This window comes from Panthera pardus, unplaced genomic scaffold (assembly GCF_024362965.1).
Source record: "Panthera pardus isolate Hobbes unplaced genomic scaffold, ASM2436296v1 HiC_scaffold_17, whole genome shotgun sequence".
In the NCBI taxonomy this organism is placed as follows: Eukaryota; Metazoa; Chordata; class Mammalia; order Carnivora; family Felidae; genus Panthera; species Panthera pardus.
In genome coordinates this window covers 117,634,111-117,658,937 of record NW_026526732.1, presented here as the reverse complement: position 1 = coordinate 117,658,937, position 24,827 = coordinate 117,634,111, and the positions used below count along the sequence as shown (strand labels likewise).

Sequence of the window (24,827 nt, the reverse complement as noted above, 5' to 3'; positions counted from 1 at the left end):
CCTGGGTGGTTCAGTCAGTTAAGCATTCGACTCTTGATCTCGGCTCAGGTCATGATCTCATGGTCCGTGGGATCAAGCCCCACATCAGGCTCTGCGCTGACAGCACAGGGCTTGCTTGGGATTCTCTCTCCCTCTCTCTTTGTCCCTTCCCTGCATGTGCAAGCATGTGTGTGCGCCTGCTCTCTCTCTCTCTTAATAAATATGTAAACTTAAAAAAAAAAAGCTTAAATATTGTAATTGTTAAAATAAGTATTGACTAAAGCTATCTAAGCAGAAGTATTATCTTGCTCTTCCTTAACTCTAAAGGTATTTTTATGAAGTCATTCTTCCCAAAAGCTGGTGCCCTAGAAACACAAGACTCGATTTTTGTTATGGTAAAATGTGTATCCAAATAAATGTCAACAAATGTGAGGACACTAGTAACACTGTACTTTGGAAATCAGCTGTCAAACACATGCCTGTACTTAACTATCTGATATGCTAAAACCAGTTTGCTCTTCCCAAGTCATAATGACAAAGTTGGTGACCAAATGCCAATGATCTCATTCTAGGAGAAGGAATGACAATTTGCTCAATTTATCTTGAATTCTACTTGTAGTCATCACTTATTTAAATATTAAATAACTGTTTTCCTCCCTCGATCCTATGCTATAAAATTCAAATAACTTTGGGCCTTCCCCACTCTCTACTTTCCCCTGGAAGTCTACGAAAGACACTTGTCTGTCCAGGACAAGCTATACCTAATTATCTTTATTTATTATTAAATGTTTTATTAAATGTTATTTATTATTAAATGTTTTTATTTATTTGAGAGACAGAGCACGAGCAGGGGGTGGGAGGCACGCAGAGAGAGAGGGAGACACGGAATCCGAAGCAGGCTCCAGGCCTTGAGCTGTCAGCACAGAGCCCGACGTGGGGCTCCAACCCGCAGACTGTGAGACCATGACCTGAGCAGAAGCTGGATGCCTAACCGAGTGAGCCACCCAGGCGCCCTGACTATGTCTCATTCTTGACCTCTTCAGAAAGGCTACGGTGAGCCATGGAGATTTTTGTTCTGTCTGCTGCAGGTGTCGCGCTGGTCAGTTCAGAAGTCGTGAGACTCAGCACCGCCCCCTCCGTACTCTGGAGGTGCCCTGTCGTCAGAGGCCTCTTCTTCCATGATACGTCACAGACACGACACGGGGAGGAGACTGATGGAAGCACGGGCTGAATCCCGGATCTGTCACCGTCCCACTGACCCACCCCTCTGACCTCGGTTTTCCATCATCAAACACCTAATACGTAACAGCAGCACCTATGGCATCCGCCGCTGTGAGGATTAAGCAAGATGCTATGTTTCAAATGCTGGGAACCGTGCCTCGTACGGTTGGCTGTTGCTATTGAATATTGGCTGTTACTATTACCCTTCAAGCTACGGAGACACATATATATATGTACCAATACGGGAAATTAGATCTGAAGCTAATTGGCAGGGTTATTAAAGACAAACAACCGATGTTTTAAAATCTGAATTAGACAGTCTGTATTCTAACACACACACGCACACACGGACACACACACACAATCTGTACCAATTAAATACAATAAAGTTGAAAGGGGATATAAATTACAGTTTTTCTTTTTCTTTTTAAACAGACAATAGTAGAATACTACAGTCGGCTCACTATACACAAAAGTCATCAACAGCAGCTTTTCATTCAAGTCTCCAAAATCTTACTCATTGACTGATGCTAAGAACTGAAAAGAAAAACTTAGAGAATGTACACATTCTCTCTCTCCCACAACACATTTATTGCTGTACATCCACACCAATTTTACAGGCATCTACAGAACGAGCGCAAAAAGTACTTCTGTAAGAATTTCCACATGCGTAATCCTTCGACGTCTCGGTTACCAGGAGAACCCTGCCAATGAAGACGTGGACAGCAGGATCACCTGCATTCTATCATCTGCTGCGAGCACGGTGAAGCGGGCACCTGTGAACTTAATAGCTCATCCCATGCCTTCAGTGTTTCCCAGAATTTAAGTAAAATTAACAACAGCAAAACCACACGACGAAAGCTACCGATCCAAAACGAAAAACCACAAAAAGACAAAAATCAACATCCCCTCCCCTCCCCAAACCCAACTCCGGGCATGTCCTTGTGTTCTCTTAACAGTAATACTGCTCTCTGAATCCCCCCTGCCGGCCAGGCCGAACCACAACCCTGGGGTAAGGAAGGCTGGAGTCGGAGCCCCAGGCATTGTCAACAGTTACCCTACAGCGTCGCACCAGCAGGCGGTGGCCGGGTGGAAGACTAAGGAATATAGCTGTGAGATTTTTCAGTGTGCTTTATGAAACAGGACACAGAACAGCTACATGTGGCCTGGTAGCCAAGAGGAGTGTGGCACCAAACTCACAGTCAGACATATATGTACACACAAAACGAGGGGACAGCAAAAACGTTCAGTCTTATGTAAGTTCTTTGGTTGTAAAGAACGGCATTCTGTAACCTTTTCTGCAAAGAGGGATTCGCAACCTCATTCTTAGGCAATCAGATCTTTTTCATCTGCTCATGTATAAGAGATTACCTAAGTGGTTTTGTAACCAAATCCAGTACCTTACGATTTTCTAGAAACCACTCACATCTGCATTTTCGTGTGCAGTCTCGTCTGTCTCCAAACAGACATACTATAGATATACATTTCATATACATCATATATATTATTTATAAAAAAAAAAAAGAGCACGGACTCCAGATTCTACAGTAAGAACTGATTAAAATTGTACAAGAATAAAGTTCGCTTGAATCTGTGGAGGTTTCTACACAGTGGGTGTGTGTAGTCATAAGTGCAAACAAAAATACTGCCACTTAATTCGATCCAGGATTTTCGGTTCTCTGGCTTTCCGGAAAAAGCAGAGGCTGCCGATTCCCCCGAGTGACAAAGTGCCAGCTTCTCCCAGCTCGGGAGGAGAAGGCAGGTGGCCCACGAAGCGCTCGGCTTCTCCACGCTGGTCTGGGATCCCCGGCTGGGCCGCAGCATGTTTTACAGATGGGGCTGGTGCTTTCACGAGGCAGACCGCAACGAAGATGCTGTGGCCTGCGGGGAGGCGCTGGCTGCTTTCACCGAGTGCTCGCGCTGCCCTGGAATGCAGACCCTGGTGAGTTCGAGCTCCTGATCCCCGCCGCCCTTCCCCCAATGCCAACACACACACACACACACACACACACACACACACCACGTACACACAGGGCCCATTCACAGCCAGACATCACCCACTCAAGGGGCTCTCCCTGAAGGGACCCACAGGATCCACTTTATTATGGAATCCTGTTCTAGGATTCACACTAGACAAAGGAGAAACCTTGCCCCGAAGTGAAGCTTCTAGCAAAAGTGACGACAGAAAGAAGACCCAAAGTTAAAGTAAAAGAGTGTTGTCACAACTTACTAAAACCAAAGAGTATTACAAAAACACTAAAGCAATAAAAAACAAAAACAAAAAAACAAAAACAAAAACACAGGGGCACCTGGGTGGCTCAGTCAGTTAAGCGTCTGACTTCAGCCTAGGTCATGATCTTGCCGTTTCCGAGTTTGAGCCCCACATCCGGCTCTGTGCTGGCAGCTCAGAGCCTGGAGCCTGTTTTGGATTCTGTATCTTCCTCTCTCTCTCTGCCCCTTCCCCACTCACACTCTGTCTTTCTTAAAAATAAACATTAAAAAAATTAAAACAAATCACCCTAATCCCATGTTACTCTGATACAACAAATATTTTTGTAAATTCCACTTCTATTGTTTTTTATTAAAAAAATCTTTTTTTAAAAAATGTTTATTTTTGACAGAGAGAGAGAGAGAGAGAGAGAGAGAGAGAGAGAGAAACAGAGTGTGAGTAGGGGAGGGGCAGAGAGAGAGGGAGACACAGAATCCGAAGCAGGCTCCAGGCTCGGAGCTGTCAGCACAGAGCCTGATGCGGGGCTTGAACTCAACGAACCGTGAGATCATGACCTGAGCCAAAGTCGGACGACCAACTGACTGAGCCACCCAGGCGCCCCCGTAAATTCCACTTTTAAAAGGCAGGATCTTTGGCAGGAACACACTATTCTGGAGCCTCTGAAAACAAAAATCAGGTCCTGTTCCCGTTTGTTGGTTCTATGTAATCCAATCAGTGGAACAAGGGGGAGGGATTGTTGTCTCCTCTTCTGTAAGCCCTCGGCCACCCCCTATTATCACTGCAGCAGAGGGGTCTCTGAAGACAGACCCCCCGCTCTGCACTGCACTGAAGCAGCGGGTCAGCGGAGGAGAGCAGCGGCTCCCGGGAACCTGAATTTTGAAGAGGCACCCTCAATACCTCTCGGGAAGTCTGCTGCACACTTAGGTTTGAGAAGCATTAGAATTAGCCCTTGGACTTCACGGAGGAAGGACCAAAAGGCTGATCCAGGCCAGCAATGCAGATTCTGCCTGAAGACCAGAGCAAAGGAAGCCAAAAGCTCTTAAACAAACGGGTTGTTGTTTCATGGGCAAAGAACAGTAACAAGTAACTTTATTCTTAGTCTTATGTTGGGGGAAGAAAGTCTTTTGTTTTTATTGCAAGAAATCACCGTCTGGGTTTTGCAGTTTATTTAGGAGTATGCTGTGTAAGTGACTACACACTGAAATGTTAAGGGCTAGTATGAAAAGGGGGTAAAGCTTGTCAGGGGAAAAGCCACCAAACCAGAATAACTTCCTCAGCAAAGCCAAGACCAATGGCATCATATCTTTCTAGATTATTTTTCTAGTTCTGTCTGCTCTTTGTTTTGCTAAGTTTTGGCCGTCCCATATCCCTCACTCAGCTGCAGTGGGGATGTGGGACCAAAACAGTGACCCTGGATGGAAAGAAATGGTGGCTCTCAGGAGCCCAGCCCCCAGAAGTGGATAATCTCTTATTTATACAATTTGCTGTTTTCCTTACGAGTGTTAGCAAACATCCACTCTGTTCCATTAGTTTAGGAATTAAACTAAAAAATTAAACTATTAAACTATAAAATTAAACATTATAACCAACCTGGTCACTTCCAAAGCCGAAACTTCAACTGCTCTGGGAATTCACCAATACTTCCCCCAAACATGCTTTTACCTATGGGCACTAAATGACGGTTTTTTAAATCAATTCTACTATGCATGCCTCCCTTCCCCCACGCCCCTTTTTAACACCTCTGAAATTGGGATGTGTCTTACACATTTACTAATGTCATGTGGTTTCATTGGAAGTATTTTTTGCAGTGATACATAAAATAATGGTTTATCTAGTAATTACAGAAATCACAGATTTCACGAAATACAGTAGGTGCTACCTGAATGCCTTGGGATAGCCAGTAATTAGACATCTCAGGGAACGGAATATGAGACTGAATGATCTTTAGTCATGTGAATGCTTAGTTTGTCACCAACCCACATGCCTGTTAGAAAGGCCACTGGTCCAGGGCACCTGGGTGGCTCAGTTGGTTAAGCATCCAACTTCAGGTCAGGTCATGATCTCATGAGATCATGGGTCATGGGTTCAAGCTCCAAGAAGGGCTCTGTGCTGACACTGCGGAGCCTGGAGCCTGCTTCAGATTTCCTATTTCTCTCTCTCTCTCCCTCTCCCTGCCCCTTCCCCACTCATGCTCTGTGTCTCTCTCTCAAAAATAAATAAAAAAAAGATTAATTAACCTAAAAAAGTTATTAAAAAAAAAGCCACTGGTCCCATATATTCCATCGTCCATCGGACACCGCACAGAGCCAGCTGGGCAGCAGTGAGTTTGCGCTCCAGCGGGCCCATCTTCCCCATGTGAACCTCTCCTACTAAGTCCTGTGGTGAAGCACCTCTGGGGGTCGGTGCACAATCAGGCAGGCTCCCCAACAGTACAGAACACAGAGGACTGCCTCTGGAATTTATTACCTGTTCATTCTCTGCTGAGGAATGCAGCTGGGCAGGGCCCTGCGGCCCATCTGAGATACTCTTCCTGTCCATTTTATTGGGTAGGTTTCTTCTACTTGAAAGCTCTCCAGAAGAATCCGTCAATCCGTCAAAATCTTTCCCATCGGACACACCCATAAACTCTGTGAAAGAATGGTCCTCAAGGATATCTGTGGTGTGCTCTATGGTCACTTCCCTGGGGCAAAATTCTCTGACTGGTTGGCCATTTCGGCTGGAGCAGGCATCCTGCCCTGAACAGGAGCCAGTCCTACAGAGGGATTTGGAGTTTTTCTCAGGGATGCTTTGGGGTGATGGGCTCCCTTTGGCTAAGGCACTGTTTTCCTTGAGTGGCACCATAATTATCTTCTCTTTAAGCAAGCCTCTTTCTAGTTCTGTCAACTCTTTGTTTGAGGACGGCCTGAAATCATGCCCAAGGGACGGTCCGTAATGCTCACTGGAGTCTGTATCCTTTGTCTGAATGGCTAGCTGGTCCGAGCTGTCACTGGAAGGGACTGCCATGTCGGACAGAGTGGCGTTGGAGGCACTGTGGGAAAAGTAGCCGCTGGTAATACTGCTGGTGGTAGGGCTACGGGACACTTCTTTCTCCAGGACCCTTGAGTTCACCAAATCTACTTTCGAAGAAAACCACTCCCTGTTCTCCAAGCTGGCATTGTAAACACTGAAGTCTGCAAACTCCACGGGCACGTAAGGCTGTGAACTTATCAGCTTCCTGTTAAGAGCTTCCAGATCATTTTCCTCCTCCTCAGAGTCCTATAGTAACGAAGCAAAAGTCACTCATTAGCTCCTTATGGCGACTTTATTGTCAAGTTTTAAATACATTCCTATTAAAGGCATTCACATGTGTAGTGTTCCTGAGTTTGGTTAAATCTTGTCACCTACGGTGGACCCAAGTACAATACTCTCAGAGATCCATGAGCATAAACCCACCTAATACGTAGGATATTTATTTATTCTGTGCTCACTCCCTGCTAATTAGAAATGTTTCTTTCCCTGGTTTAAGTGCAGTGGACTCTTAATTCATTTTAATTGATGATTAGTTTTCAGTTGTGATGATTTCCCTTTGCTAATTAAATGAGGAGAGGGACAGCCAGGGGCAGAGAAGACGTGCCGCTTCGTTTGTTCTTACAATCCTTGCTTTGGGAAGCCAAGCGCAGGTAAGTAAAGTAATTTGTATAAGGTTTCTGAGCTATTTTACGGGGAGGGAGGGTAGTAAAATAAAGATCCCAACAGTGAAAAGGCCAACGAACATGATTTCAACACCCATTCCTGGTGTTACACTAAACGCTGTAAGGTTGTAAAATACTAACAGTCGGTCTAACGATGAACGCTTTTTAGGGTTTTGGAGAAGCGTGGATAGAGAGGATTTGGCCAGAGATGAGGAAGGTCCTGAGATTTAAATGAAAATCTCCTTTGTCAAGTAGCTTTAGAATTCTGTTTGTGAAGACTGGTATATATGCAGAAGTGGGTATTCTCCATTTTCCAGTCTGTCTCTTTTGTATTTGATGGAAACCAACATAAAACATGTAGATGTAAATGATAAGGAGCGCCTGGCTGGCTCAGTCAGTAGAGCATGCAGTTCTTGATCTTGGGGTCATGAGTTCAAGCCCCACGTTGGATGTAGAGCTTTTAAAAAGAAAAAAAATGATAACACAATCTGGTCATTTCTAATTAACCTCATAAACAAATATTCCTCTTCTCTGAAAACATGCCTTTCATTCTACGAGTATTTACCAAGCATCCACTGTATGCCAGTCATTGTCCCAAGAACTGGGAATACCAACATTGAACAAAACCAGGCATGGTTCCGGCCCTCATGGAGTTAGGATTTTGGGTCCTTGCCCTTAGAACTATCCTGGACCCTGTTTTGGTGGATGGAAATTTCATTCAGTATAAAAGCAAGGAGACTGTAAAGACCTGGAACCAAAACGTTAACCTTACTCATTAAAGTATCATTTCAAAAGGTTGAGGAGAGAGAGGGGATAGGGAAGGGGAAGAAGAACTTGCTTGAAGGATATGGGAGACGGCAGTTCACAAATTAACATAAATTTCATCGACTGAATTTTACAATAATAATTTCTTTTGCGTAAGATGCTAAATGGCTAAACCAATACCTTAATAGTCTTGAGTGCTTCTTAGTTGTTTTTTTCTTTTTACTTGAGTTTATTACATTTTATTGACACAAAGGATACTTAGGCCACATCACCAAAAAAAATTATGGCAACATCAGTAGTGCCTTTTAAGTTAAATGACAATTTGTAAGTGTTTAACAACATATGGTCGCTTTTCCTTGACATATATGATTAAGAATATATCTTTTTATCAAAATGTAAAATGCTATCTGGCAGAAGTAACAATTATTTTATTGGCCTTACACATTAAATTGATTCACTGTACTTCAAAGAGGAAATATTTTCCTATTTTTCCTTTTTCTTGTGCTAGATCTATATTTATTTATATATTTATTATATATATACATATATATATAATATATATAAAATACTCAAAAGCTGTATAACTCGAAAACTATAATTAGGTATAACAATTAAAATTGATTTTAAATTTTGAACAGAAAACAATGTGTTTCTTAAATTCTTTCCAAACATTTCTTTAAAATTCAAAGGGCAACAGCTCTTTTAACAAACCTCTCAGGTTCAGAAGATACCAAATGAGCAGGGAAGTTTCTCTCTGAGTGCTCCTTAGATTTTAAAATAACTTGAATATAAATTATACAAAAGCATCAGCTGTCTTAATTCAATGGCTATTAATCAAAGGTGAGGGGTACCTGAGTGGCTCAGTTGGTTGAGCGTCCAACTTTGGCTCAGGTCATGATCTCGAAGTTGGTGAGTTTGAGCCCAGAATCGGGCTCTGCACTGACAGCACAGAGCCTGCTTAGGATTCATTCTCTCCCTCGCTCTCTGCCCCTCCCCCACTTGCACTTTCTCTCTCAAAAATAAATAAACTAAAAAAACAAAAAAACCCAAAAAACAAAGGTGAATGAGTATCAAATATCACTGGTAAAAATTCCAGAAAATTAGCAAAACAAAATTTTTGGCAACACTAATCTCACCACCTTATTTTTAGCTACATTCTAAATCAAGTAGCATTATTAAAAAAGGGGGAGGGGGGAATGTTTGGAAAGGAGCAAAGATTAGAATTCAATCAGTGGCTTTTGCCCGTATTTTATTGATTCTCTACTTGACATGTTTGTTTTTTTCTTTTAATTTTTTTAAGTTTATTTATTTTGAGAGAGCGAGAGCGTGAGAGAGAGCGAGAGAGTGCGCGTGATCAGGGAAGGGACAGAGAGAGAGGGAGAGAGAAAATCTCAAGCAGGTTCTTCAGTGTCAACACAGAGCCTCATGTGGGGCTCCATCTCATGAACCATGAGATCATGACCTGACCCAAGATCAAGAGTTGGTTGTTTTCTTTTTTTTTTAATTTATTTTTTTAATGTTTATTTTTGAGAGAGAGCATGTGCGCACACGCAAGCCTGAACAGGGGAGGGCAGAGAAGAGAGGGAGACACAGAATCTGAAGCAAGTTCCAGGCTCTGAGCTGTAAGCACAGAGACTGACATGGGGCTAGAACCCACGAACCATGGGATCATGATCTGAGCCAAAGTCAGATGCTTAATCAACTGAGCCACCCAGGCTCCCCAAAAGTCAGATGCTTAACTGACTGAGCCATCCAGATGTTCCTCTACTTGACATGTTTAGACTCAAAATTGAATTTCTAGTGTTTGTATCCTTAGATTTCTTTCTTTCTTTTTTTGTAAGTAAGCTCTACACCCAATGTGGGGCTCAAACTCACGACCCCAAAATCAAGAGTTGCATTCTTTACTGACTGAGCCACCCAAGTGCCTCCCCCCGCCCTTTATATTTCCTTTTGACTGAAGCTGGCAAAGAAATAGAATTCCCCAAGCCCCGGAATCTCTGATGCAATTAATTACTGAAAAGTTAGTTGTCGAAAAGAAAACCAAATCTTAATATGAGAATTAGTAACTTGGAGCCCTTTTTATGCCTGAAGTTATGTCTTCTCAAGACCGAGGAAAGGCCTGTCACCCTAAAACACAACTTTGCTGAATGAAATATTCAATCATAGTTTACTGTGTAGAAACAGGTACACATTTATCAAACTCACAAAGATAAAAAGTTATTCCTAAAGGACTAGAAGGAGCTTAATAAAACTGAAGAGTCTACAAAACCACCAAGAGATTAAGTTCAAATAGGGATCAGTCCATAGTGTTGCACCTGGGATGGGACTGGGGGAGGGGAATGACCCAAAGAGAGAGGCTAGAGGAGTTGGGGCAAGTTATTTCAAAAATGAAGAAGAAAACTCAGTAGAGATTAAACATTTCCCAACATGTAAACCAGACTGAAGGCTTATTGAGTTATTGCCTTCAAGGAGAAAAAACAGGACTTAAAATTGGCTTAAACTGTGCCATAAGGGAATTTGGTTAGACAGACTTTCTACTCCAGAAATATTTATCGTTGTATCTTCAAGGAGACTAAGCTAAGCACCTTCCTATTATGTCTTAAGGACAAAAAGGTTTAAAACCCTGCCCAAAAGTGAAGCATGGAGTCAAGTTCTCAAGTCTCTCTATAGCTACAGTCTTCATGATTTGATTTTTGCAATTCAGTTCATGCAGCTGATATTTACCTATAGACAACATACCTTGACTTTAAGAAGGGATCATAACCCACATTAAAGCAGTGACTCTTGGCAAGGAGTTTCACTTGATCAAAGTCACTTTTACTTCCACATGGAATGGGGTCTGTGTTGTCCACACAGGGAGATGGTCTCTTTTCAGAAGGACTGTATCAGCCTAGGGCCCCAGTACTTCTGTCCATGGTACTAAAAGGCGGGCAGCCTTTTTTAGAAACAGCAGCAGCAGGGCAACTAAAACTGCACTATTTGGGGGAGCATCTGGAGTCCTTGGGGTCAGCCCAATTGTGCTGAGGGATGACGGAGCCTTTGTTCTTATGCTCTCATTAACCGCGAGACTTTGGGCACGACCCTCATCTGTAAAACGGAGAAATAAACTATATGCTGTCTATGCAAGACCCAAGAGAGGGAGAAGTGATTTCCTTTCTAATCTTCTCTCTGCTTAATGACTTAAAAAGATAGACTCCAAAGGCATGTTGTTGCCTTTATGTTATTTAAACAAGACATGAAGTACATTTGTGTATCTTCCCAAATTGATCAGACAACACACTGTGCTTTAAGAATCAAGCCTCAGTAGGCTGAGTAGCTCAGTCTGTTAAGCATCCGCCTCTTGATTTTGGCTCACGTCATGATCTCACAGTTTGTGGGTTTGAGCCCCACATCAGGCTCCGTACTGGTGGTGCAGAGCCTGCTTGGAATTCTCTCTCTCCCTGCCCCTCTCCTGCTTGCGTGCATGCACTCTCTCTCAAAATAAATAAACTTAAAAAAATTTTTTTTAAATAAAAGAATCAAGGCTAGCTATATGTAACTATATTCTATTTGAAACTATCAGAAATTATTTCAAACTCCATTGATGAGACCAAACCACTGATTCACCCTCGGATTTTTCAAGAGTGTAAAAGGAAAGAGAGTGAATGGGAAACAAAAGGATAAAGCAGTGTATGTCCATTTGTAAGAGGAGAAATAAAATGAAAGCTTCCCACAGAGAATTAGAACCTCAGATCAAGCAATACCCTTAAAATCTACCAGAACATCCTGGAAAAGCCAGGACTATCTGAAATAAATCAAGCAGTTCAATAGTTTCAGAGATGAAGAGACAGAGACTTTCTTTTTAAAACTTTTTAAAAAAACTTTTTAAAAAAAGTTTTATTTATTTAAATAGTTTCTACACCCAATGTGGGGCTCAAAGTCATGACCCCAAGATTAGGAGTCGTATGCTCTTCTGACTAAGCAGCCAAGATCCCCTCTTTCTCTTTAAAAAAAAAAAAAAAAAAAAAAAAAAAAAAAAATATATATATATATATATATATATATATATATATGAGAGACAGAGGTGGGAAGGAGAGATCTCGAGTTGGGGAGGAGCACAGAGAGAGGGAGAGAGAGAGAATCCCAAGCAGGCTCTGCACTGTCAGCATGGAGCCCGATGCAGGGCTCGAACTCATGAACTGTGAAATCATGACCTGAGCCCAAGTTGGACGCTCAACTGATTGTGCCACCCAGGAACCCCTCTTTCTCCTTTTTTAAAGATTTTGTCATTATTGTTTGGTGCCAGATTTCTAAGGAGAGTAGAGGCCATTCTCTCAAGTTTCCAGCAATAAAAATGGTACCCTCAAACCCTACTCAGTAGACTTCAAGGTGCATGCAACCACACAGAGGCTAAGTGCTGCTTCAGAGTTGCTGGGTTAAGAGAAGCCAGTTCCATCCTACCCTCTGCTAGCTAAAAGTCCTGAAATGGGTTTTATATAAAAATAATACAAGGAAAGTAAAGAAAATAATGAAGAGGCAAACTCTATCAACAGTGAAACCATCTGCTGGGTAGTCCCAGAAGGGTCATCCAGCAGTCTCCTGATGGTGTGTTCTACCAGAATGGATTGTTACAAGAGGTTTAAATTTACTACCCATGCATCATGGTAGTAGGTTCCACATCATCCAACAGATCCAACCAGCCAGAGAGCCAGAGAGTTTGCAGGGGTCATGAGCTAGCTACTTGGCCTTTGCAGCCCATGCTGCAGCCTTATTAATTAAGCAGGGGAGGTCGAGTAAGTGAATGAGCAACATATTAGGATTTAGAGATGTAGGGGCAGGTGTTGATGTTCACCCTCTTTTCCAGCAGGAACTATGATGGAGACTTGGGACTGAGGGGCAGGGAGAACACAGAAGCAACGGTGGGGAGAGGGACAGAGGGGAGGGGGAAATGGTGCCTTTTCTTCTGTCCTCCACAGACAGGAGGAATGAGAAGGTCATTTCCTAAGGCCTGTGAGCTCTCCAAGCATGCAGGTGCATGGCCAACTGCATTCCGGGTTAAGTTCCTGTTAGGTTCACACAGTGAGCAGCAGGAGCCCATTTTAGAACCTTCAGAGGACCTCACACCCCGGAGTCTTTGGACCAGGTCTGATGTGCAGCTGGGAAAGGAAACCTCCCACGGACTGCCCACGGATCAGACTGTCCTCAGATGGAAACACCAACCAGCTCTGTCTTGTTCCAAGCTGCTTTACTTTTTCAAAGCCCAGGAAGCCACAGGAGAGTGAAAGCTCAGACACAAGAAAACTGTTTCCAGGTCTGGGAATACAGTTTGTTTTTTATTTTATTTTTTTTAAGTTTATTTATTTTGAGAGAGCATGAGCAGGGGAGGAGCAGAGAGAGGGACAGAGAGAATCCCAAGCAGGCTCCACACCATCAGTGCAGAGCCTCTTGTGGGGCTTGAACCCACAAACCGTGATATCATGACCTGAGCTGAAACCAAGTGTCAGATGCTTAGCCGACTGAGCCGCCCAGGCACCCTACAGTTTGATTTTTAAATTGAGGTATCACATATAATCCCCCATGCCTGGTATAACAGCGTCTTAAAAACGATTTGCAAATGCGTAATTTGAAAACCAAGAGCTGGGGAAGGGCATTTTACAGGCAGAGTTTCAACCTACCTGTGGCTGAAATACAGATAAGCCATCCCAAGAGCCAGCCTGACACTGAGGGGGTTGGGACCTATTTTGCCACCTGAGGTGCTGAGGCGGTAACGGGGGCAGTGAGGGTTTGCAGCACGGCTTCAAGCTGCAGAATCAGCTTAGCGGGAGCATCAGGCGACACGAAAGGAGCTTTCAAACATCCCCACAGCTAAGTGCATGATTACTCACTGCAAGTAAGTGCAACTCCTCTAGGTAGATTAACTTCAGAATCTGGGCAGTATGCAGAGACACATTAGAAAGATCCAGAAATCAGTTAAAGCGATCTCTTTGTTACCCTTTTCAAAGACTAGAATCAGTAAGAGTGCCTTTTCCCCTTTTTCTAAGCAAGTTGATACTAAGCAAATAAATAAATAAATAAATAAAATAGAATGCACACTTAGAAGAATCAAAGGTCATGGCCACATTCATGCAACATTTCATTACCAGTGATCACATTGTTTTCTTAAAAAAAAAAAAAAAAAAAAAAAAAAAAGAGAGAGAGAGAGAGAGAGAAAGACCCAATACATTATCTTAATTTCTTCTTAAAGGATTTGGATGATTGTCTGTGAAAGGGCCTTAAAACCCACCACCGGGCAATACGACAGAAATGGTTCTGGAACTTACAATCTTCTTCTCACGTTTGCTATTGTGCTCTAGTAGCATGTTGCTGCCATTGCTTCCCGAGGGCACAATGCAGCCAGGGTTATGTGGCTGAGGTGGAGGCATGCTCTGCAAAGGTTAAGACACACAGATGCATCACACACAGAAGACGCCGACAGCCGAAATACACGGTTAAGTACGTGCAAGTTAGCAAAGCAACACAAACACTTGTATTCCACAGGAGTAGTGCGGAGATTTCGCGGGCCGAAGTTAAAACCACTGATGAAGTCTGACAAGACTACACAGACTAATGGCAAATAGCATAACTGGATTTATCAAATTAAAAAAAAAAAAAAAAAAAAAAAAGCCCCTACTATTTTCCAAACACCTAGGGAACATCTTTCTCACATGGAACGTTAAAAAAAATACTTTGAAAAGCCGTAAGCAGAAAGAAGATAACAGCAATAACAACACACAACAAGTTCCCCCGTGACCCTGGGTGACCCACATGTGTCTACACGCAGCGCCCAGCTTGTAAATGCACAACTGTCGCTGCTCCCCAGGCAACACAATTCTGTTCTTTTTTACGCGGCACAGAGAACTCTGGTACTTACCTCCTGGCTTAGAAGAGGCCTCGCTTCAAGAGCTATCCTTTTCTTATGCTCCTCTTTTACAGGCATCAGGGGTTTGAAAAACTTTGGCGGCTGGGGAGAGAATGCTTTAAAAGGACTGACTGTTAAGGCGTGAGGGTTCTCGGATGTACAACCTGGGAAGGACAAACAGGCATGAATTCACAGGCACAGAGCACTTTTAACCAGCGCACAGGAAGCACAGTCATCACCTAGCCAGAGGAGGAGGATCTGGTGTAACAAAGAAATTAACATGCTGATATTTGGCTAACGATTCAAACAGATGTGGGCAAGAATGGAGATGTATCTACTGAGTCACAAAGAGTCATCAAACGACTGGGAGGCATCGAAGAAAGCAGAAACTAAATTTTCTACCTTCTTTTCAAGATCCAGCCTGAAGCACCACCTATTAGAGCGATTTCAACTCATGCTGATTTTCCAATGCTCTGAATTCCTGTTGTCCGTACATGCATTTGGGCTCTTTATCATTTATTATCTAATTTTCCATGTATCTCATTCCACAGTTAGAATTTAGGATCTAGAATGGTACCTTTTTGTATCTTTCACTGCATATAGCAAGTAGAGGCTCAATAAACGTTCAATGAATGGATCCTGTACAAATTTTCTTGCAAGCCCCCTTTTCTCCCAAGCCACCCTGGCTCCATATGGCTGAGGAACAATTCCTCTTTCCTGCTTTCACTCATTTCTGGCCGTTTAGGGCCTCTTTTCCTCCTCCTGTATTTTCTTCCCAATTCTCTGGTACAGTGTCATTTAGTAGGTAAAATATAAGCTGATTTACATATTCAGAGAATGCTGTTCCTCTCAGGGCACTGGAAGATTACACAGTTAAGGAATAATGCTGTCACTGATCAACCTCATTTCTGGTATCATTTTTGGAACCGCTCGGGGAATCAAAAATTTCTTGTAAAAATCTTTTGAGTACAAAAACATCACATGGGTAGATAGTCTTTTGGTAAAGAATGAAGTCTAACCATAATGTAATAAGATTTGTGTGCATCTCAAAACTGACTTCAAATTCAGGAAATGATGTGGGAAAAAGGATTTGAAAATTCTAACGTGCTACACAAAAAGCCGATTATTATTATTATCTGGAAGATATACTGGCTACAAAGCAAGAAGAAATCAAATAAGTGAATGTGACATATTGTATTCAAGAAGACAGTTTAGAAACATCCAGCCCACTAAGAATTTCAGGTTCCTATCTTATTATAGGCCACTTACAAAAGGATCCCCCCGCCCCATGCTTTTCCTAAGAAATTATAAAGAAAGAACATGGAAAAACAATCTCACCACTACTTTCTTTACTCCTTCGAGGCGAATCCCTGGGTAAAGTTCCATAACAGGCTATATCTTGGTAACTGGAGCTGTAGTTAGACATGTCTAATTGGTTCTCTAACCAACCCTACAAGGAAAAGACATGGGTTAACTGCAGTTAAGTTCCTTTAAAAATGAGAAATGAAGGGGCGCCTGAGTGGCTCAGTCGGTTAAGCGTCCGACTTCCGCTCAGGTCATGATCTCGCGGTTCGTGAGTTCAAGCCCCGCATCGGGCTCTGTGCTGACAGCTCAGAGCCTGGAGCCTGTTTCAGATTCTGTGTCTCCCTCTTTCTCTCTGACCGTCCCCCATTCATGCTCTGTCTCTCTCTGTCTCAAAAATAAATAAACGTTAAAAAAAATTTAAAAAAAAAATGAGAAATGAAGCCCAGATTTGAGTTTTGTTCTAATTTTTAAAGGCAGTATGTGCGCTTCCTTATTTTTATTGTAAAATATTTCCAACATATAGAAAAGTATGAATGGCTGAATAACATGACCAATACTGTCATACCCAAGATATAGCTAGAGTGTTAATGTTAATCCTGTATCATGTTTGTTCAAGACTTAATAAAATCATTATGAACAGAGTAAAATCCTCTCCTGAACCTCTAAGGTCCCATTCATTTTCCTTCCTCCCCAGAGGCAGCCACTTTTATACATTTGGTGTGTTATCTAGGATGACTGGGTAATTTAAAGACCACAACGAAACACTTTTCAGGGTGAAGTGGTTCCACTGATAATCTTGCCTGGGTAGCAGGCATACACTGGGATTGCCCCAGACAAACTAGGTGGTATGGTTACTCTAGTCCATATGCCTGAGATTTAAAAGTATCAAACTGGCATAAGATATTGGTATACTAGAGAGAGAAAACTTGTATGTATAAGTTTATTTAATCTTACTCCAACTTCTCAGGAGTTGGCTGCCACTAAAGACTAGTTTTAAACTTCTTGAGGGCATAATCTGTGCTTCTATTCTTTGAATCACTTAGTCCCTGGCATAGGGACATATATACAATATATGTTCCAAGAAATATTTGCTGAGTAAGGTGATGTTGTAATATGTCCTTAATTTTAAATCCCCAATTTTACCTACTTGAAATAATTTTGATTTTGCTAGGGTAGATATAATACCTTCTTAAAGCATTGAGTTAGACCCATTAACACACAGACATTCAATTATGTGTAGTATCAGCTTGATACGGCAAATATGCTAACTTACAACGTAACACTGAGTGCACAGCAATTTCATATCAACTATTTGAACTTGAAAATGGACATGTAGAGACAATAATCTGAATAAGATTGAGATAGGAAATCCTGAGATTTTCAAAACACCAGGATATCCTAAATTTTCAGACTTAGATGCTGTTAATTATCTAGCCATGGTAAGTGCACACCTTATCATCTTCATCAAAGCCAGAAAGGTCTGGTCGGCTGGAGGAGACCTGTAAGAGAGCAATGGTTTTATCAACGTAGTTCATATGTGTAACATAAACTACATACATAGAAATGTAGTGTCGCATTTACAATTGAAACCTGTATGACCTTCTCACGTCCCTCTTTATTCTGCAGTCCTCAGGAGTAACAACTACCCTCAATTTGGAGTTTATTATTCCCACACCAGCTTCATATAATTACTTATATACATAAAATGGATGTACACATAAAAATATATGCACATCTTATACATAAAAGTATTACTATATGCACACATAATATATATTTTTTGCGTATTTTTATAATGAAAAAAAGTGGTATCTTATCATGGTCTTTTTAATTAGTCTCATAATTTATTTGTTCTATTCTGGATAGATATGTAGGCCACTTCCAATTTTTGTCAGTTACAAACTATAATGGAATAAATTATTGTTACGGTCCCTAAGTACCACTCTAGCTGTACCCCACAATGATGGACATGTATACAATTTCGGCATTATTTAGTTCTAAATATATCCTATGTTTCTTTTTAAGTTTGTTTATTTATTTAAGTAATCCCTACATCCAACGTGGGGCTTGAATTCATGACTGCGAGATCAAGAGTCACGTGTTCTACCGACTGAGCCAGCCAGCCAGGCGCCCCCATCCTATGTTTCTATGAGACGCTCTAGAAGTTATACTAAGGCATGGAAACCCTGGGCTGCAGATAAGGTTTGTGTGCCTTCCACTTGCTCTTCCATAGCAATTTTAGGGTCAGCTTATGAAATCCTATAGGAGATTATGTGGGAAATTTATACATCAGTTTAAGGAGATGTGCCAACTCTTTTGATACTGTGTGCTTCCATCAATGAACACAGTCTGTCTCTCCACGAATTTAGGCTTCATTTATGGTGATAACTGCATTGAGATTTTCTGTCTTCTTGATGCGGTTTTTGTAGGAAAATTCCATTTTGTTGAAGCTTTTACATTTACTGGTATAACGTTATTCATGGTTTGCTCTTAATGCTGTCTAAATCTCCATTCTGTTTGTAGTGATATGTCCATTTTTATTTCCAATAATATTTGAATTATTATCCCAATATTTTTTCTTCCCCAATGAAACTTAAGTAGAAGTCAGTGCATTTGACCAGTCTTTTCAAAAGCCTGCTTTCCAGCTTTGTTGATTCCATTGTTAGTTTTCTATTTCATACACCTATGTTCTAATCTTTATTATTTCCTTCTTTATTAGGATTCTGCTCTAGCATTTATTATTACCTTAACATTTTTTTATTCTGATTTTGTTTAATTTAAAAATTATCTATCCATAAATATTTCTCTGTGAATCTCTAAAAAATACAGAATTCCTCCTCCCTTTAAAAAAACAATAACCACAGTGGCACCTGGGTGACTCAGTCAGAAGAGCACGTGACTCTTGGTAAGACTTGGGGTCATGAGTTTGATTAAAAAAAACAAAACAAACATAAACATAATACCATTATCACATCTTAAAAAAATTAAGGGATTCCTAAATAGTATCAGATATCTTCCAGTGTTCAAATGTCTCATAAACATTTTCAATGAACTCTGAATCAGGATCACAACAATTTGTACATCGCAATCAGAGGATGTATTTTGTCTCTTAGGGGTTTTCCCTTTTCTAGGTCATTTGTTCCCATAAAGTTTCCCTCTTGCTGAGTCCCCATTGTGTCATTTAACATTCTCTTCTGTCCCCTGTAACTATTTAGCAGGTAGATTCAGAATCTTAGAGCAGGATCATTTTTTAGGGGGCTGGAGGTGGACAGAATACTTCATAGGTGGTCTGTCTACACCTTGTAGCACAGATGTTTCCCTCGTTGTTTTTCACTCTTCTTTTTAATACAAGAGCCATACATCCCTAATAGTAGCTCACTGTTCTTTCATTTTCCCTACTGTCTAGTATTCGGCTCTGTAAGCGGAGTAACAGGGAATTCAGAGCCCAGTTTCTGTCTAACTACCACTTCCAACCACATCCCACAAGTACTGGTACACGTACCCGTTTTTATTATCATTTTGTTCTAAATACATCCTGATTTCCATTACGCTCTCTTCTTTGATACCTAAAACTTAATTAAAAGACCATTTTTTTCTTTTTTTTTTTCAATTTACACGTTTAGAATATACAGAAATACACATCATTTCGACCCCACCCTCCCTCCCAAACTTATAAGAGCTGGAATCTTTATTGTGCCCCACTCATTTCTTTTTCCTTAACCTACCCAAAATGCTTTTCATAAATAAAACCAAGAAAACTGCTGAATTAATTTATGTTGTGGATTTTTTTCATACGGAGTATGAGGCTCCCATTATCAGTTTCTAATAACTGCACTGTGGTCAGAAGTAACCTGTACAAAAACGATTATGGGGGGTGCCTGGGTGGCTCAGTCGGTTGAGCGACCGACTTTGGTTCAGGTCATGATCTCACGGTTTGTGAGTTCAAGCCCTGCGTCGGGCTCTGTGCTGACAGCTCAGAGCCTGGAGCCTGTTTCCGATTCTGTGTTTCCCTTTCTCTCTCTGCCCCTCCCCCACTCATGCTCTGTCTCTCTCTGTCTCAGAAATAAACATTAAAAAAAAATTAAAAAAAAAATGATTATAGGGATTGTCTGGGGCTGCATTGTGGCCTGCCGTATGACAACTTTTATCAATGTTCGCCATGTTTTCAATCACTTTCAGGCATTTCTGGAGAGGAGGAAGGCAAGGATGCTGTGCTTTTCCTTGGCAGGATCTTACACCCTGCTGCTTCTGGAAAAGAGACTGCTTTGCAACTGTCCATGCCCTAGTCTGTCCTTTCTTCCCATGACAGTGTTCCCCTGCACTAGAAGCAGTTTCTGTCAACTGGATTTTCCAGATGAACCGGTTGAGGAACAGAATCCAGTGGTCAGGGGAGAGACCAGGAACTAGAGGAGTGTCTACATGAAGGTGCCTGGAGCCCTGTCACACTGATGGGCAGCCCAGCAGAATCCACCAGGGCAGCTTGAACAGGGCATAGAAACGGATTCACGAGCAGCAGCCAGGATTTTTAGCTGACTCTACCAACCTTAAACCAACTACATGCATTTATGTCTCAAGAAACTTCTTTCAAGGACATAACTCTATGACCAGAAATCCGTAAGATCCCACTAAAGGCTCAGTCATGTGACCATACCAGCGCTCTCTGCTGTGGTTCCCTAGGAGAGGACAGGCTTGGTGCTGCGGGATGCCCACACCTCCTGTGGGAGGCCCACAGGGCCTATTCCCGCCTGACTCCAGACCCCTTACGCGCCGCCCCCACACCCTGACACACGGCCAGGACTCAGCAGAGCCTCAGCAGGGTGCACTTACATTGTGAACATTTGGCGTGCTTAGGCTCCTCCGGAGATGCCGAGCTTTCGTGGACAGTGCTTCTTTGACCGTGACCGCCTGTAAAATTTCACGATAGCATTTATTTTTTTTTTCCTTCTGATAACAAAAATAACATACATTTAGTGTGGAACGTTTAGAAAATACAGAAATACGCATCGTTTCGACCCCACACTCCCTCCCAAATTTACAAGGGCTGGGATCTTAATTGTACCCCACTCATTTCTTTTTCCTTAACCTACCAAAAACGCCTTTCATAAATAAAACCAAGAAAACTGCTGAACTGATTTATGTTGTGGATTTTTTACATAGGTAGGCAGAGAAAACGCAGAGGTACCCCTAAGTATAGATGTCATTTGCAAAACCACAGTCAACTTTTATGCTGTTTGTACTTTATTCATGCAGCAATTTTGGTGGGTCTCCCACTAAAGGAAGGGTTTTCTGCCAGATGCCAATCTTTTTTTTTTTTTTTTAATTATTTTAAAAAAAATTTTTTTAACGTTTTATTTATTTTTGAGACAGAGACAGAGGATGAACGGGGGAGGGACAGAGAGAGAGGGAGACACAGAATTGGAAGCAGGCTCCAGGCTCTGAGCCATCACCCCAGAGCCCGACGCGGGGCTCGAACTCACGGACCGCGAGATCGTGACCTGAGCCGAAGTCGGACGCCCAACCGACTGAGCCACCCAGGCACCCCTAAATTTTTTTTTTTTTTAACGTTTATTTACTTTTGAGACAGAGAGAGACAGAGCATGAACAGGGGAGGGTCAGAGAGAGAGGGAGACACAGAATCTGAAACAGGCTCCAGGCTCTGAGCTGTCAGCACAGAGCCCGACGCGGAGCTTGAACTCACGGACCGTGAGATCATGACCTGAGCCGAAGTCGGACGCTTAACCGACCAAGCCACCCAGGCGCCCCCAGATGCCAATCTTAGTACTTTTGTTGCTCACAAGGCATTTTCCAGTAACTTCAACTATTGCCTCCATGGATGACAATTCCTGTCTTAGAGTTCTACTACCTGGACTACATTCACCTGAATGTCCCGTTGTTGTTGCAGAAGTTAACCTGGACCCCAAAATTAGGGAGATGGTAATAGCATGTGGTTAAACCTGTGGACTTAGGAGTCAAGCCCTCCAAGGTTTACAACTGACTTTGTACCACTTGTTAGCTGTGTAGCCTGTGGCAGGTTAGCTTATTACCATGGCCTCAATTTTCTCACTTACCAAAGGAGATTGTGACAGTGTTTATTTCCCTCCTAGGGTGATCTTGCAGATTAAATGAAAGACTGTATTTAAATCACTCAGGCACAGTACTTCCAGAGAAGGTGTTTGATAAAATGTAGACATTATTTTAATTTTTGGTAATACTATTTTGTCCAAGTAACTACATCATGTATGTATGTATGTATGTATGTATGTATGTATGTGTGTGTGTGTGTTTGTGTGTATATGTTTATTCATTTCTGAGAGACAGAGGCAGAGTGTGAGTAGGGGAAGGGCAGAGAAAGAGGGAGACACAGAATCTGAAGCAGGCTCCAGGCTCTGAGCTGTCAGCACAGAGCCTGACGTGGGGCTCGAACCCACAGACCATGAGATCATGACCTGAGCCAAAGCTGGACACTTTACCAACTGAGCCACCCAGGCGCTCCTCAAAGTAACTACTTTGTCGAATGAGACTGCTACTCAAGTCTTCCTTCTCTCACAGACTCAGAGGGAAGGTGTTTGGTAAATAAATTCATCTTTGTCCATGTGGAGGGGAAAGGGCTGGTGATCTCATCCTCTGGTCCAGATACTGCTGTTACTTGCCTGCCGGAGCCGTTCAAGACTCAGAATGTTCTCCACCTGCAGCACGCCTCGCGTGTACTTCTCAATGTAGGTCTCCCCATCGGAAGTGCCCTCGTTTTCACTCCTTGCTGCCATGAGAGCCAGTGTTTCCCGGTCCTCAATTTCCTCTGTTGCCTGAAAGGACAAGGCAATGACAATGCTTTTGTGTGAGTCATCTTTTTATCCAAACTGTGGTGAGGAAGTGATTTAGATGTTCTAAGAATTAACATATTCTCCAATACCTGTATTTCTTTCTTTCTTTTTTTTAAAAATAGGCTTCCTGCCCAATGCAGAGTCCAATGTGGTGCCCAATGAGGGGCTTTGAACTCACAACCCTGAGATCAAGACCTCAACTGAAATCAAGAGTCAGATGCTTAACCAACTGAGCCACTGAGGCACCCCTCCAATACTTGTATTTTGATATTTCTAAAAAGTAGTATGTATTTTACCTTTGGTATATTGGATACTAATTCATAGGTGACACCACAGGAATAAAGTATATTCTTCAACGATATTCTCCTCTTCAAACTCTGGGTGAAACTCTGCCAGGAAAAGAAAACCAAATTAAGTGATATGAAATACTATATATGTTATTCAGCCTTTTACAGATTGCAGAAACATTATCAAGGACTACATTTTTGATGCGCATACAATACCCAGAAAAATAAAACCAAAAAAATCCTTGTCTCTGACTCTGAAGGACAACAGTGTCCAGCTGTCATTTGGGGATCAGATAACAGAATCTGCAGCCCATCCAGGGATTTGGGGGGCTGCTCTTCTCCCCCATGGGCAGCCTTGCTTTTGGTCTCGACAGGGCTGAATCAATGTGTCCTCCTCTCACAGGCAGAAGAAGGCTGGAGAGGCTCAGTTTGGCCTGTAGCACCTCTGAGATGAGACCTGGGGATGCAGCAGGGATTTATTTACAGCCCGCTTCTCATCCTGTTTTGTCACTATCCTGCTGGGATTTGTCACTTAACCTATTTCGAACAGTGAAATGTCATTGCCCTACTGCCTCCTAGGATGATGCGTTTCAAGTCGGCCAAGGCAGAGAGCCCTCTGTTGGGTGACATTTACCTCTGCTCTCTTTATGCCCCATTATGTTGGGTCAACGAGAATCAGGCTGTAACTTGGCTAGTGTGGGAAGCACTTGCACTTCACCACAAAACCCTACCCTGTGACAGGAGGAAGGGACTTCAAGCTCATGAAGGCAACGGCAGAATCAGGCCCCATTACTACCTGTTTGTTGTAAATATTGGCCGCAATCCGTTTTCGTAATACTAACTCCATAGCAGCTGGGTGGCTGAGCTGCACCGTGGTTTTCACTATGAGGTAAATCCTTTCATTCTGCGGCGTGACCCTATTCAGGTGAACGGAATCGTGCACTGAGGAGTCCCAAGAGGCTGTGGCTGAAACCTAAGGACGGGAGAAGGGGGAGGCAGAAAGAGACACGGCTCAGGGGTGCACATGTACACCATGCACGGAAATAAACGCAGCCCCACCGAGTCATACACTTTCCTCCTCCCCTCTTCTGAGCGACAACACACATTCTGCTTTTCCAAGTTGCCCACTCCTCTCCCCCAGTGCAGACCACGGCAGCTTCGTGCGAAGAGAGGCCCTTGGGCTGTGCACTAACCGGAAGCCCACGAACAGAGCCTTAGGGCTCAATTACCTCCTCGTCGCTGTGCTTTATGATGGGCAGGTAGAAAAACTGGCTGCCGTGCTCCTTGGGCAGGATGGAGTTCACACCGGACGCGTGGGGGCCCACGAGCTGCTCGTTGGCACTGAGGTCATCCGCTGACCAAATCCAGGGCACAGAAACAGAAGTGGAAGGAAAAGTCATTTTTTAAGCAGGAGCCAACATTTTTAAAATGTGTTTCCCACTGATGAAGTTTGCAAGTAACACATTTTCATTTCTTTCCTTTCTTACCCCACAGTTGAAACAGAGACTCCAAAACTCACAATAGCTTGTATCCTTTGCAGGGATAACTAGGAGACAGGGACTCCTAGGGACAGTCCTTTGCAGGGACTTTGCAGGGACAACTAGGAGAGCTAAAAAGGGACCCTGTGAGTCTCTGATAAAATGGGCAAATATATCCCATAGGCAGTCCTAG

At 42.6% G+C, this 24,827-nt stretch overlaps 1 protein-coding gene across 11 annotated transcripts in view; it reads right to left on the bottom strand.

Moving 5' to 3' along the window:
• Nucleotides 1–1,497: 1,497 nt before the first annotated feature.
• Nucleotides 1,498–24,827, bottom strand: part of KIF13A (kinesin family member 13A) — a 215,679-nt gene continuing 192,349 nt past the window's right edge. For 5 of the 11 annotated variants that reach the window (XM_053904861.1, XM_053904862.1, XM_053904865.1 and 2 more), the window contains 12 exons: nt 24,386–24,510; nt 23,953–24,129; nt 23,166–23,258; nt 22,699–22,851; nt 20,876–20,953; nt 17,500–17,547; nt 16,082–16,193; nt 14,756–14,907; nt 14,166–14,270; nt 13,731–13,772; nt 5,897–6,685; nt 1,498–3,125 (listed from right to left, as the gene is read on the bottom strand). In XM_053904861.1, the coding sequence (XP_053760836.1) occupies nt 3,105–3,125; nt 5,897–6,685; nt 13,731–13,772; nt 14,166–14,270; nt 14,756–14,907; nt 16,082–16,193; nt 17,500–17,547; nt 20,876–20,953; nt 22,699–22,851; nt 23,166–23,258; nt 23,953–24,129; nt 24,386–24,510 (1,895 nt within the window). In that variant the 3' untranslated portion in view covers nt 1,498–3,104. The remainder of the gene's footprint in view (nt 3,126–5,896; nt 6,686–13,730; nt 13,773–14,165; nt 14,271–14,755; nt 14,908–16,081; nt 16,194–17,499; nt 17,548–20,875; nt 20,954–22,698; nt 22,852–23,165; nt 23,259–23,952; nt 24,130–24,385; nt 24,511–24,827) is intronic. The other 6 variants (XM_053904866.1, XM_053904870.1, XM_053904871.1 and 3 more) reach the window with 3 other exon arrangements.